The 15,745-nt window shown below is 56.9% G+C and overlaps 1 protein-coding gene across 1 annotated transcript; it reads right to left on the minus strand.

Annotated features, from left to right (window-relative positions):
• Positions 1 to 13,965: 13,965 nt before the first annotated feature.
• LOC144740817 (uncharacterized) lies at positions 13,966 to 14,709 on the minus strand. Its single transcript, XM_078623539.1, has one exon. The coding sequence runs from the start codon at positions 14,614 to 14,616 to the stop codon at positions 13,966 to 13,968; it is 651 nt and encodes a 216-aa protein (XP_078479665.1). The 5' UTR covers positions 14,617 to 14,709.
• Positions 14,710 to 15,745: the final 1,036 nt, after the last annotated feature.

Genomic DNA, 15,745 nt, shown 5'->3' on the forward strand with positions numbered 1-15,745 from the left:
AATTCTCAGGACGTTTCGACTGCAACACAAGCAATCATCATCAGGTGTGAAATCCACAGCAAGAAAATTTGAAATCCACTGCAAGAATTTTTTTTTGCTGTGGATTTCACACCTGATGATGATTGTGTTGCAGTCGAAACGTCGTGAGATTTATTTTTATTGTTTTATTTCCCTTCTACGTGACTTTACCGAAATAACCAAGAATATAGTGTTGGTTGTGTTGGAGTATGAAACATGTTGACTCTGTCTTGGTTTGCACCTTGTTTAGAACCCGCTACACTAGTTCAGCACTCACTGGTTGTGCATTGGAGAGTAAACTCACTACTACATTTACAATTATAGTGTGGCGTGGCGATGTTGGTTCTAAATGCGGAGGGAAAAACCAGAGGAGGACCCGGAGAAAAATCCACGCGATCACGGGGAGAGAGAAAGATGCAGATTCCAAATATACAGCAGGCGTCAGGGTCGGGATGGAACCCACGACCTCCTGTATACCAGGCGAGGTTGTTAACATCTCTAAGCCACCGTGGCGCTCCAAATTTTGGCAGGACCCTCCGGTAAGAGGCTTGAGACTCAGACGAGGCTTTCCTGGGCTAAAAAGCGGCATCATCCGAGCGATCGATACACACTACACCACAGACACAAGCCACACCACACACATACATCCACCACACACACACATACACCACACACACCACACATACATATGTAATAACAGCCATAGAGGGTTCACGTGGGGATTGGCTTGCCGGTCCTGCTTGTAGCCAATAAGGGTTGAGATAGGGACCATGGCCCATGCGTCATCACGACAGGTCATCAGGAGTGATTGGCCTAGCCATTCGGGCCCCAGCTAATGGGGAGCCGGATGAGGGGCGTGGTCCCGGGATTGACAGGGAACCATCGAGAATGGTCGAAGCTGTCCATGAACGATTGGCTGGGGGAACCACGTGACGAAGGTATTAAGAGCGAGTGAGAGAGAACGATCGAGAGCAGATGGGAAACTGACAATAGCAGGGTCACGCGCGGACGGGGGCTCTGGGTGCCACGTGCGCGGTGGGGACTTAGTGCGTAGTCTGTCCTCTCTCCGTTGTCTGCCAGCAACGGAGAGTGAGTGAGAAAAGTGTATTGTGGAGTGGAAATAAAAGGACTGATTCCGAAGCCGTCTCCCGAAGGATTATTACACTGGTGTCAGAAGTAATTCTGCGACTGTTTGGATGATCGTCAAGATGTCTAAACACCCCAGAAAAAAGAACCTGCCCATGCCTCTATCGGAGGAAGAGGTCGAGACGGATGAAGATGAGCTGTTGGGAGCTACAGCCCTTATGCCGCCTGCTGATGACACTCTCCTCGACGCCTCTCAGCGTCGACCGGGGGAAGATGCGACCACCGCAGGAACAAATGACGAATGGCGGCTGATGGCGGTGCAGATTGAGTCGCTACGCGCCATTCTGCTAAGCCTGGTGACCGCGGTGGCGTCCTCACCAGCCGTGGGTCGCCAGATCGCCCATCAGCTGGACGCCGCGGGAAGAGGTCCTGAAAAGGAATCCGAGTCCGCCATTACTCCTGCCACGCAGGAGGACGCCGTCGTCTTGGGTGGGGCGGCTGCGCCGGAGTCGTCAGACGCCATTTTGAGCGCGCCTACCACCACGCGGCCGCCGGACGCCATTTTGCCTGCAGCGGGTGGAGAGCGGGAACGGCAGTCGGAGACGCCCGCGGCGCGCGCGTGCCGCCGCGGACATCGCCTTCCACAAATTAAAGAATTTATCGCCGGGGGCGATTGGAGTGCTTTTACGTGGCGCTTTGAGTCAGCTTTTAGATCTGTGAACTGGACGGAGGAAGAAGCGCTGGGAGCGCTACCTACACTGCTCGATGATGTGTCTCTGGGAGTCTTCCGCTCCATCCCGGCGTCCAAGAAGAAGACACTGCGGGATGCGTTCGCAGAGGTGGCGGAATTTTATGACCCACCGACATCAGCCACCAGAAAATTTATGTCGCGTCGCCGAGCACCGGAGGAATTGCCGTTGGCTTATCGGGGGGCGTTGATGGCGCTGGCCATGGCCGCCTACCCCGACGCGACGGCCGATCATTTGGATCCACTCATCCTTTCCCGCATGCTGGAGTTGTCTCAGGAGCTCAACATCTCTCTACCAGTGTGCGGCCATGAACCGCTTTCATCGCGATGGGTGGCGCGCTGCCTGGACGCTAAGTTTAATAGCAAGCGTTGGGACCAGATGGCGGCGTGGACGGGGAAACCCGATATCGGCGGGCCGCCTTTGGGGTGGTCTCCGCGACTGGTTGTCCACTGCTCCGACGACTCGGGCGATGACGACGTGCTGGCTGCTGCTGTTCCGCATGGGATTCCGGGACGGCGGCTGCGCGACCAGCGTGGCGACTACACGGGCCGTCCGCGCGCAAGGGCCGGGTCGTCCGACCGCCGGCCGACGTCGGCCGCGTGTTTCAAGTGCGGCAGATGAGGCCATTTCGCCCGCGACGGCCGCTGCCGACCTCTGCTTTCGCCTCTTCCGCCGAGGGGACCTCCATCTCCTCCACCTGCTGCGGAACTGCAACAACCTCGGGCGAGTCGGCACAAATCGCACACCCGGCAGGTCATGTTACATCACTCATCCACTCGCACTCATTCTTACACTCCTAAGGATAATTTTACTTCTCCTGCTCCATTGACACGCTCTGCTACACAGTGGAAGAAATTGGCTCGCAGGATTGTGGCTGCGGCGTCGGGCTCGTCGACGGTACGAGGTACCATCGACGGCGTTGACGTCCGTATCTTGGTGGACACTGGCGCATCGGCTACCATCATTTCGGATGTTATTTTTCATTTGTTGTCCATTCCTGCGTCGCGGATATGCAAGGTTAATGATGCGTGTGTTGCCGCCAATGGGGGGAGCATGGGTATCTGCGGACAGGTGGATGTGAGCATCGCTATCGGAAATATTACCGCCGCAGGACCTGTGTTAATTTCTCGCTCGCTAGCTGTTCCATGCTTGTTGGGTACGGATTTCCTGCGCCGGATGCCGTTGAGAATACGGGTCGACCAGGACTGTTTGGAAATGCCGGGGGGTCGTAGGATGGCGTTCCTGCCTTCCCTGCTGGCCAAGGCGCCTACAGGTAACGCAGTTACTGCTGTAGTTGCGGCTACGGTGGAGGTTCCATCGGGAGCGCAAATGCTTATCCCGCTGCGTTACCGAAAACCACTTCAAATGGGAAGGGGTGCGAAAGGCGTGCTATTATCCCCATCGAATTCCGTATCGAAATCTTTTTCCTTGGCGGCGGCACAAACGATTGTGCGCCCAGGTCAGGCACCTTTCATACAGGTCTTGAATGGGGGACCTGACCGCGTTGTTGTTCCGGAGGGATCGGTGCTGGCTCACGCCACTACCGATTTCGCCTCTTGTGAAAAACCGCCGCGCACTCGGATGCCCGCGAATGGGCCTCCGCATGCTCGTTCACAAGAACGCTGGATCGCGGATTTATGCGGAGAGAATTCTTCCTTGTCAAATGAACATAGGAACGCCTTGCGTTCGCTGTTGCTGCAGTACGCTGATGTGTTCAGCAGAAATGATTTGGACCTCGGCCGCACATCGCTTTTGTCGCACCATATTGAAACCGGTGCGGCGCTACCTGTCTGTATGCACCCACACCGCATGAGCCCGGCGGAAAGGGAACACGTGCGTGGGGCAGTAGATGAATTGCTGGCGGCGGATATTATCTCGCCATCCAACAGCCCTTGGGGCGCGCCCGTCGTTTTGGTTAAGAAAAAAGATGGTGGTACGAGGTTTTGCATTGATTTCCGCCGGTTGAACAAAATCTCGGTAGCGGACGCGTACCCCTTACCGAGGATGGATGACTCATTGGATGCTTTATCGGGTGCTAAATTCTTTTCCACCCTCGACCTGTCCTCGGGCTTCTGGCAGCTTCCCCTCGATGACGAGTCAAAACCCAAAACGGCATTCCGCACGCCGCACGGCCTCTTTGAATTTAATCGGTTGCCGATGGGCCTGAACGCGGCTCCGGCCACGTTTCAGCGGCTCATGGAATTGGTGTTGGCGGGACTGCAGTGGGAAACGTGCCTCATATATCTAGACGATATAATTGTCTTTAGCCGCACGTTCGAGGAACATCTCCAACGCCTTGAGACAGTTTTTCAAAGAATGCGTGCGGCTGACCTTAAGTTTAAACCGAGGAAATGCCACCTCCTGCAACACTCCGTCCGTTACCTGGGTCATATTGTCAGTTCGGACGGTGTATCCACTGACCCTCTGAAAACGAAGTGTGTACGTGAGTGGCCCACACCCACTTCAGTGGGTGATGTTCGGCGGTTTATTGGATTCGCTTCCTATTATCGCCGCTTCGTTAAGAACTTTGCGACGTTGGCAAAACCATTACACGTTCTGACTGGCAAAAATCAAAGGTTTAAATGGGGGGCGGAGGAAGAAGGTTCCTTTATGGCACTTCGGGACCACCTCGCCACGGCGCCTACGTTAGATTACCCAGATTTTTCACAGCCGTTCATCCTTGATACGGATGCTAGTGATATCGGCATTGGGGCCGTTTTGTCGCAACGTAAGGACGGGGTTGAGAGGGTGGTGGCGTATGGCAGCAGGGTTCTGTCCCCTGCGGAAACGCGATATTGCGTGACAAGGCGGGAACTTTTGGCAATTGTCCATTTTGTTCGATTGTACCGACCGTACCTGTATGGACGGAAATTCCTGGTCCGCACTGATCATGCGGCTTTGCAATATTCCCTCAAATTGGATCAGCCGTCAGGCCAATTGGCCCGGTGGTTGGAATCGTTACAGGAATTTTCCTTTGATATAACATACCGAAAGGGGGCCCCGTCATGCGAACGCTGATGCGCTCTCAAGGCTGCCGCCCGTTCCTCCGTGCACTTGCCTGACGGGCACGCACCGCTGCGCCGCACCGCCCACGTCGCCCTGCCCGGTTATGGGGGCGATAGCGAATGAGGACGACGCAGGGGCGAAAGCGAAAGAGGACCAGCAGGTGTCGGTGGACACCGATGATACCTTACGGCTGCCGCACGCGGTCTGGTTGCGCGAGCAGGAGGCCGATGCCTCGCTGTCTCCGCTACGTAAATTGGTTGGGAAACAGAAATCGCAATTGGCGGGCTGGAAGTGGCAGATGTTCCGGGGTAAGTCGGGATTGCTAATGTGTACTGACGGGGTGTCTGACCGACCACGCTTGGTGGTGCCTACTTCGCTTCGCTACGACCTGCTCCGTGCTCTGCACGCTGATAAGTTGATGCACCTCGGCGTCCAAAAGACTGTGGCCGCGATGCAAAAGGATTTTTTCTGGGCCGGTATGACGGCGGACATCAATGATTTTGCCCGCTCGTGCCATGACTGTGCGAAAAGGAAGCCGCCTCGGAACCACTATGTACCACCGTTGCGTTCCATTGAAGTGTCCCGTATCAACGAATTAGTGGCTCTCGACATTCTGGGGCCGTTTCCCCCGTCGGCTAGGGGCAATAAATACCTTCTGGTCGGGGTGGAATATTTTTCTCGATGGCCTGGCCTCTGCCCGACCAAACGGCAGCGTCCATCACCGACGCTTTCTTGAACGGGTATGTCATGGACAAGGGGGCACCTGAAAGGCTGCTCACAGATCAAGGCCGGAATTTCTCCTCTAAATTGCTTAGGGAAGTTTGTGACGCGCTAGGTACAAAGAAAGTTCGCACCTCCCCATACCATCCACAAACAGATGGTATGGTGGAACGATTTAACCGTACCCTTTCCGCTATGCTTTGTCACACGGTCAGTGAAAAGCAAACCGATTGGGACTTGCACATACCAGGCGTCTTGGCGGTATACCGCATGGTTCCGCACACGTCCACGAGATACTCACCGTTTTTTTTGATGTATGGCCGTGAAAATGTTCCACCCATCGATGTGCAACTGGGTACGCCGAGTAAACAACCGTCCCGCTCCCTGCCTGACCACGTGCGTGACTCGCTTGAACGAGTAACGGAAGCGCGAGAGGCTGCCCGGTGTGCGATGGCCCGTGCTCAGGCAAGGAACGAACGGTTCGCGCGTCGATCGCATACTCGCATGCCCTGGTCAGTGGGAGACCTGGCGTGGCTCCACTGCCCCCAGGTACCGGCGGGCACATCCCCTAAACTGCACAGGCCATGGCGGGGGCCTGTGACGCTCGTAGATGTTCGGAACTCGCAAAGTATCCGCGTTCAATACGGCAAACGTCGGTGGTATGTTCATTCCTCGCGACTTAAACCCTATGTTGACGCGCGTGTCGGTCCTTCATCCCCAATAGCTGACCTGCCGGGTTCTGCTGGGCCGACTGCGCCGCTTGACACGCCCGTTGATCCCAGCGGGGACTGTGTTGTGCCTCCTGCAGATGAACAGGTTCTGAGGGCTGAGGAAGCCCCCGCTGCCCCCCCTCCAACGGGGCCCGCCCTGGACGTGACCAAGCACCAACAACCGACTTCTTCTTCGAGCCTGCCACCTCCTGTTCATCCGGAAGCAAAGCGACCTGCGCTGGGAGCGGAGAGGGTCCCGCGTCGAGTACGCGGTCGAAATCTCTTCCGTTTCGTTAACGTTTGATCGTTCGCCGATTCCCTGTCGTTACCGCGCTGCAGGGGCGCCCTAATGTATGTTGCGATTTTTTTTTTATTATTATGGGTGACTGTTTTACATGTTGTTAGGCGCGGGAACGCCGGTTCACCCTCAAATTGTTAAACGCACCTTGGTGCCTTAATAAGATGTTGCGGAATTGGTTCTTCACCCTTTTCCCAGCCGAGACGGCTAAATTTTTTCACCGGGGGGGGGGCGGGGGGGGTGATGTAATAACAGCCATAGAGGGTTCACGTGGGGATTGGCTTGCCGGTCCTGCTTGTAGCCAAAAAGGGTTGAGTTAGGGACCATGGCCCATGCGTCATCACGACAGGTCATCAGGAGTGATTGGCCTAGCCATTCGGGGCCCCAGCTAATGGGGAGCCGGATGAGGGGCGTGGTCCCGGGATTGACAAGGAACCATCGAGAATGGTCGAAGCTGTCCATGAACGATTGGCTGGGGGAACCACGTGACGAAGGTATTAAGAGTGAGAGAGAACGATCGAGAGCAGACGGGAAACTGACAAGAGCAGGGTCACGCGCGGACGGGGGCTCTGGGTGCCACATGCGCGGTGGGGACTTAGTGCGTAGTCTGTCCTCTCTCCGTTGTCTGCCAGCAACGGAGAGTGAGTGAGCAAAGTGTATTGTGGAGTGGAAATAAAAGGACTGATTCCGAAGCCGTCTCCCGAAGGATTATTACACATACACCACACACACCAGACATAAGCCACACACATACACCACAGACACAAGCTACACACATACACAAGCCACACACACACACCACACACATGGCAACCACAAGCCACACACATACACCACACACACACACGCACCACACGCACACACCACACACACACCAACCACAAGCCACACACATACACCACACACACACCACACACACATACACACACACACACATACACCACACACACATACACACACACACACATACACCACACACATACACCACACACACGCACCACACACACGCACCACACACACGCACCACACACACGCACCACACGCACAAACCACACAAGTCCGACTGCTACACGGGCGACAATTGAACCCTGGCTCGCTCTCTCGACATCTTCATCGCCGCCTCCTCCTCCGCCGCCTTCAGACTCTTCACCTCCAGGGACAACCTCCACGCTGCTCGGTCGCCCACCATCGCAGAGCCAGAGTCTTCTTCTCCCGATTGAAATTTATCGGCACCGCCTACGACCGGCGCTGTGAAGCCGACACCACCACGGTCAGCACCAGCAGCGGTTCACTACGTCACACCATCAACAGGTCCGCAAGGATAGCTCCGTTAAGTCTCATCATCCTAATCGCCGCCACCACCACCACCGTTGTCGCTACCACTGCCGCCACCTGGTTCGAGGTCTTTACCACGCGTGTTGTCCCCGTGTTCTGTAGAGTGAGTGGAGTTTGTATGATCTCCCCGTTCGACAGAGAGTGGAGTTTGTGCGATTTCCCCCTGTTCTGCAGAGAGTGGAGTTTGTGTGATCTCCCCCTGTTCTGTAGAGTGAGTGGAGTTTGTATGATCTCCCTGTTCTACAGAGAGAATGATTGAGTGGAGTTTGTATGATCACCCTGTTCTACAGAGAATGAGAGTGTAGTTTGTATGATCTCCCCCTGTTCTGTAGAGTGAGTGGAGTTTGTATGATGTCCCTGTTCTACAGAGAGAATGATTGAGTGGAGTTTGTATGATCTCCCCCTGTTCTGCAGAGTGGAGTTTGTATGATCTCCCCCTGTTCTGCAGAGTGAGTGGAGTTTGTATGATCTCCCCCTGTTCTGCAGAGTGAGTGGAGTTTTATGATCTCCCCCTGTTCTGCAGAGTGGAGTTTGTATGATCTCCCCCTGTTCTGCAGAGTGGAGTTTGTATGATCTCCTCCTGTTCTGCAGAGTGAGTAGAGTTTGTATGATCTCCCCCTGTTCTGCAGAGTGAGTGGAGTTTGTATGATCTTCCCCTGTTCTACAGAGTGGAGTTTGTATGATCTCCTCCTGTTCTGCAGAGTGAGTGGAGTTTGTATGATCTCCCCCTGTTCTGCAGAGTGAGTGGAGTTTGTATGATCTTCCCCTGTTCTACAGAGTGGAGTTTGTATGATCTCCCCCTGTTCTGCAGAGTGAGTGGAGTTTGTATGATCTCCCCCCGTTCTGTAGAGTGGAGTTTGTATGATCTCCCCCTGTTCTACAGAGTGGAGCTTGTATGATCTCCCCCTGTTTTGCAGTGAGTGGAGTTTGTATGATCTCCCCCTGTTCTACAGAGTGGAGTTTGTATGATCTTCCCATTCTGTAGAGTGAGTGGAGTTTGTATGATCTCCCCCTGTTCTACAGAGGGAGTGGAGTTTGTATGATCTCCCCCTGTTCTGTAGAGTGGAGTTTGTATGATCTCCCCCTGTTCTGCAGAGTGAGTGCAGTTTGTATGATCTCCCCCCATTCTGTAGAGTGGAGTTTGTATGATCTCCCCCTGTTCTACAGAGTGGAGCTTGTATGATCTCCCCCTGTTTTGCAGAGTGAGTGGAGTTTGTATGATCTCCCCCTGTTCTACAGAGTGGAGTTTGTATGATCTTCCCCTGTTCTGCAGAGTGAGTGGAGTTTGTATGATCTCCCCATTCTGTAGAGTGAGTGGAGTTTGTATGATCTCCCCCTGTTCTACAGAGGGAGTGGAGTTTGAATGATCTCCCCCTGTTCTGCAGAGTGGAGTTTGTATGATCTCCCCCTGTTCTGCAGAGTGAGTAGAGTTTGTGTGATCTCCCCCTGTTCCGTCTTGGTCCAAAAAAACGCTGGAAGGAGAGAAAAAGTAAATAAACACATGCGAAGTTACTTAACTGGGATTTACTCACATATAATAACAACAACAGGGCTCCCGCACACCCCCCCCCGCCCCCCCCTCTGCTGTAAAAAAGAAGAAATCAAAAAGCCGCGAGCCGAGATACTCCGCGAGATCTCCGCGTCCTCCCTCGGACCTCTCCGCCCTCGCATAACGAGAAGACGAGACGGAATATTCCACACACGCGAGCGGTTCGTCGCACGCTTAAACCCCAACGGAGTCACCACCGCCCCCCCCATCCCCACCATGCAGCCGGGGGAATCGGGACGCGGGATCCACGGAGACCACCAACGCCACGCACTGCAGGTACACGGGCACGTACACGCATGCGGTGTACGCACGCGGTGTTCGTACGTACACCACGTGAGTGTACGTACGCGCGTGTAGTGCGTGCGTACACACGCGCGCGTCCAGCAGTGCCAACGTTCTCACCTTCAACGGGCCTCCCCCGTCAGACCACGCGAGGTTGCGAGGGGGTGGGCGAGTTGGGGGTGGATGAGTGGGGGGTGAGTGGGTGTGTGTGGGTGAGCGGGGGTGGGTGGGTGTGGGTGTGGCTGGGTGAGTCTGGGGGTGGGTGGGTTGGCGAGTGTGGATGTGTGTGGATGAGTCTGGGGGTGGGTGGGTTGTGGGTGGGTGTGGCTGGGTGAGTCTGGAGGTGGGCGGGTGTGGGTGTGCGAGTTGTGGCTGCGATATTCGATGGGATCGAATCGAGACCCACCTCTGCCTCCACGACAGAATCGATGGGAGATGGCGCGTTGGTGGTGGTGGCGGAACCAAACTGTGTCAGCCTCCCGCCCAATATTGCCGCCGCCATCGTCGTCATCAGCCAGGGCCAATCCACTTCAACAGGGAAGGCCGTCGGCCGTATCTCTCGCCGTCCACCACCACCAGGGCAAGTCCTTGCTCGGACGCCTCCGCGGGCCTTCGCACGGCGGAGCCGTCGATAATCACGCGCAACGCGTCGTCGACGCCTGCACCGTCATGCAATGTGGAAGGCGTGCTCGCGTTCGGTAGTAACTACCGCCACACATCGCATCTCGCCAAATCCCTTACACCGTCACATTTACCTACGGCGGGTGTCGTTTCGGCTGCTCGACGCGGCGTCTGCCGCGGCCGCCGCAGCCGCCATTCCCAGCGCGTCAAGCGAGGGGACGCGCCGTTACCTCGCAAACCAAACGCCGCTCTGCTTCTGCCCCTCCCGTCATCGGACAATCGGAGCGACTTTCCCCGGCGACGCTGGCAGCCGCTCGGTCGGATTGTCATCCGAAAGTCGCCCGCAAGGCGCCCGCCAGTCGCACGCCAGACGCCCAGACGCCCACTCGTCTGCCCCGTAAAACATTAACGGGAACAAGTGGGGTCGGGGGGGGGGATTGGGTGGTGTGGAGGGGTGGGGGAATTTAGGGCCCATCTCATTCCGTTGGATCCTGAGGCCACAGGAAGGCGTCAACACCAGGCTGGCAGCAGGTCATGGGACAGACCCAGCAGGTGCCACGGGGTTGACTGCTGCGCCAGGCTGGGTGCAGGTCATGGGACAGACCCAGCAGGTGCCACGGGGTTGACTGCTGTGCCAGGCTGGGTGCAGGTCACGGGACAGACCCTGCAGGTGGTGCCATGGGTTGACTGCTGCGCCAGGCTGGGTGCAGGTCACGGGACAGACCCAGCAGGTGCCATGGGTTTACTGCTGTGCCAGGCTGGGTGCAGGTCACGGGACAGACCCAGCAGGTGCCACGGGTTGACTGCTGCGCCAGGCTGGGTGCAGGTCACGGGACAGACCCAGCAGGTGCCATGGGTTTACTGCTGTGCCAGGCTGAGTGCAGGTCACGGGACAGACCCAGCAGGTGCCACGGGTTGACTGCTGCGCCAGGCTGGGTGCAGGTCACGGGACAGACCCAGCAGGTGCTACGGGTTGACTGCTGCGCCAGGCTGGGTGCAGGTCACGGGACAGACCCAGGTGGTGCCATGGGTTTACTGCTGTGCCAGGCTGGGTGCAGGTCCTCACAGAACAGACCCAAGTGGTGCCATGGGTTGACGGCTGTGTGCCAGGCTGGGTGCAGGTCACGGAACAGACCCTGCAGGTGGTGCCATGGGTTGACTAACTTGAGACGACCACTGGCTGTGCCCCCCCCCCCGCCCCCCCCAATTTGCAGGCCCCAGGAGGAGTCACTTCTCGTCACAACTTCCGAGCGCCCTCTCCTTGCGATTCGGATTGAACGGATTCACGCGGATTCATCCCCGCGCTCGCAGATTCCCGTAGACTCAAACACGGATTCCCATAGGCTAGCACGAAGATTCCCAACGACTCACACGGAGATCCACGTAGACTAACACGATGATTCACGTAGACTCACACGCAAATCCCCGTAGACTCACACGGAGATTCACGTAGACTCACACGCAGATTCTCAAAGACTCACACGGAGATTCACGTAGACTCAAACGGAGATCCACGTAAACTCACACGCAGATCCACGTAGACTCACACGCAGATCCACGTAGACTCACACGGAGATCCACGTAGACTCACATGCAGATTCTCAAAGACTCACACGGAGATCCACGTAGACTCACACGATGATTCACGTAGACTCACACGATGATTCACGTAGACTCACACGCAGATTCTCAAAGATTCACACGGAGATCCACGTAGACTCACACGGAGATCCACGTAGACTCACACGGAGATCCACGTAGACTCACACGGAGATCCACGTAGACTCACACGGAGATTCACAGACTCACACGCAAATCCCCGTAGACTCACACGGAGATTCACGTAGACTCACACGCAGATTCTCAAAGACTCACACGCAGATTCACGTAGACTCACACGATGATTCACGTAGACTCACACGCAGATTCCCGTAGACTCACACGCAGATTCCCGTAGACTCACACGCAGATTCCCGTAGACTCACACGCAGATTCACGTAGACTCACACGCAGATTCTCAAAGACTCACACGGAGATTCACGTAGACTCACACGGAGATCCACGTAGACTCACACGCAGATCCACGTAGACTCACACGGAGATTCTCGTAGACTCACACGTAGACTCACACGCAGATTCTCAAAGACTCACACGCAGATTCACGTAGACTCACACACAGATTCTCAAAGATTCACACAGAGATCCACGTAGACTCACACGGAGATCCACGTAGACTCACACGCAGATTCTCAAAGATTCACACGGAGATCCACGTAGACTCACACGGAGATCCACGTAGACTCACACGGAGATCCACGTAGACTCACACGGAGATTCACGTAGACTCACACGCAAATCCCCGTAGACTCACACGGAGATCCACGTAGACTCACACGCAGATTCTCAAAGATTCACACAGAGATCCACGTAGACTCACACAGAGATCCACGTAGACTCACACGCAGATCCCCGTAGACTCACATGGACATCCCCATAGACTCACACGCAGATCCCCGTAGACTCACATGGACATCCCCATAGACTCACACAGAGAGACCCGTAGACTCACACGGAGATTCACGTAGACTCACACGGAGATCCCCGTAGACTCACACGGAGAGACCCGTAGACTCACACGGAGATCCCCGTAGACTCACACGGAGAGACCCGTAGACTCACACGGAGATCCCCGTAGACTCACACAGAGAGACCCGTAGACTCACACGGAGATTCACGTAGACTCACACGGAGATCCCCGTAGACTCACACAGAGAGACCCGTAGACTCACACGGAGATTCACGTAGACTCACACGGAGAGACCCGTAGACTCACACGGAGAGACCCGTAGACTCACACGGAGAGACCCGTAGACTCACACGGAGAGACCCGTAGACTCACACGGAGAGACCCGTAGACTCACACGGAGATCCCCGTAGACTCACACGGAGATTCTCAAATACTCACACGCAGATCCACGTAGACTCACACGCAGATCCACGTAGACTCACACGATGATTCGCGTAGACTCACACGATGATTCGCGTAGACTCACACGGAGAGACCCGTAGACTCACACGGAGAGACCCGTAGACTCACGAATTCCCAAAGACTCACACGCAGATTTCCGTAGACTCACACGGAGAGAGACCCGATAGATTCCCCATAAGATCCCACCCCCCCTCTACCCCCACACGCGCGCATATTTCCCGCAGACACACGAGGATTACCTTAGTTTTAAAAGATACCGACATGGACTCGCACAGACCCACGGAGCATCACAGAGGGCGATCGTAGCAGTGAGGCCAGGAACTCAGCCCCCCCCCAGGGGTGAGGACACACACTTCTCCCCCCCCACCCCAGCCAGCCCCCACCATCCCCTGAAGCACCCTCTCCCCCCCCCCCCCAACAGCCTTCCACGGCCGCCGTCACCCGTGAGTGTCGAAACCATCAGGCTGGTTTAGTGTGAATCCCTCCCTCCGTGGGCCTCCTCCCCCCTTGGCCTTTTCGTCGTCTTCGCCACCAAGGCCCCCCCCCCCCGTCACAGAACCCCCACCCACCCACCCCCCACCTCCTCGCCCGCCCGCCCCCAGCTAGACGATTTCCTCCTCCTCTTCCTCCTCCTCCTCCTCCCCTTCCTCCTCTCCCTCCCCTTCCTCCCCTTCCTCCTCCTCCTCTTCTTCCCCGTGGGTCTTCTCATGCTTGCGCAGGTGGTTGGACTGCGTGAAGGCCTTGTCGCAGACGCCGCACTTGTACGGCTTCTCGCCCGTGTGCGTCCGCTGGTGCTTGTGCAGGTTGCCGAGCAGCGTGAAGGTCTTGCCGCACACGGCGCACTTGTACGGCCTCTCGCCCGTGTGCGTGCGGTGGTGGTTGCGCAGGTTGCCCGACTGGGTGAACGCCTTGCCGCACACCGTGCAAATGTAGGGCTTCTGCTCCGTGTGGGTGCGCTCGTGGATGTGCAGGTGGCCCGACTCAGTGAAGGCTTTTCCGCACGCGCCGCACACGTACGGCTTCTCGCCGGTGTGCGATCGCTCGTGCCGGTGGAGGTGGCCCGAGTCGGTGAACGCCTTGTCGCACACGATGCACTTGTAGGGCTTCTCGCCCGTGTGCGTGCGCATGTGCACCTCCATGCGGTGGCGGTCGTCCGTGTTGTAGGCGCAGCGGCCGCAGCAGTGCACCTTGGCGCCGGGGCGCCTGGGCTGACGCGGCTCCATCGGCGGGTGGGTGGAAAGGTCCATGCTCATGCGCGCCAGCACCAGCAGTGCCCACGCGCGCCCCCAACCGCCTCCTCTGCCTTGCTGCTGCTGCTGCTGAGGAGAGAGGGGAGAGGGAGGGAGGGAAGGGAGGGAATGGAGAGAGGGGAGGGAGTTGAGGGAGGGGAGAGGGAGTGTAGGGAGGGAAGGAGGGGAGGAAGAGAGGGAGGGAGGGAAGAGAGGGAGAGAGGGGAGGAAGGGGAGGAAGGGGGGAGGGAGGGGGGGAGGAAGGGGGGAGGGAGAGAGGGAGGGGAGGGAATGGAGAGAGGGGAGGGAAGGGAGGGGAGGAGAGGGGAGAGGAGGGAGTTGAGGGAGGGGAGAGGGAGGGAATGGAGAGAGGGGAGGGGAGGGAGTTGAGGGAGGGGAGGGAAGGGAGGGGAGGGAGGGGAGGAAGAGAGGGAGGGGAGGAAGAGAGGGAGGGGAGGGAGGGGAGAGGGAGGGGAGAAGGAGGGAAGAGAGGGAGAGAAGGGAGAGAGGGAGAGAAGGGAGAGAGGGAGGAGAGGGAACGGAGGGGAGGGAGGGGAGGAAGGGAGGAGGGGAAGGAGGGAGGGGAGGGGAAAGGAGGGGAGGTAGTGGAGGGAGGGAGAGGGTAAAGGGGAGGGAGTGGAGGAGGGTAGGGAGGGAGGGATAGGGAGGGTAGGGAGGGAGTTATGGGTAGTCATAATCAGAATCTTTCCACATGAAGCTCTTGTTCACACGTCCAGAATGGCTGGTAGGCTGGCAGCGCAGTGGTAACACTCACAGATGCCTGGGTTCAACTCCCAAATAGGGTGCCCTTTCTGTGTGGGGTGCTACTTGCTCACAGCACTTGCCCCCCCAAGTCTGTTAAGGCTACACGGGTGATCTTTGGAGTTTGTGAGGCAGCAGTGCATCGGTTAGCGCTACACTGCACCTAGAACCCGGCGACCCGAGTTTGATTCCCGCTCACGGCCACCACCAGTCACGGCGATCACGTGAACCTGTCCTGGGCCTCCCCTAGGTCAACTCGCTGCTGGGGAGACAAAGGTGGCCTCGCGTAGTGCTGGTTACCCACCCCCTGGTGTGCCACAATGCCGGCCTTCATAGGTGCTACTTGCTACTAACAGCACTTGCTCCTACAGTCTGTGCAAGCTATACGGGG

The sequence above is a fragment of the Lampetra planeri genome, unplaced genomic scaffold, assembly GCF_965212315.1.
Source record: "Lampetra planeri unplaced genomic scaffold, kcLamPlan1.2.h2 scaffold_307, whole genome shotgun sequence".
Classification (NCBI taxonomy): domain Eukaryota; kingdom Metazoa; phylum Chordata; class Hyperoartia; order Petromyzontiformes; family Petromyzontidae; genus Lampetra; species Lampetra planeri.

Bases quoted from the DNA above. Each gene is read 5' to 3' on its own strand.
- LOC144740817 (XM_078623539.1), bottom strand. From the start codon at position 14,616: ATGAGCATGGACCTTTCCACCCACCCGCCGATGGAGCCGCGTCAGCCC.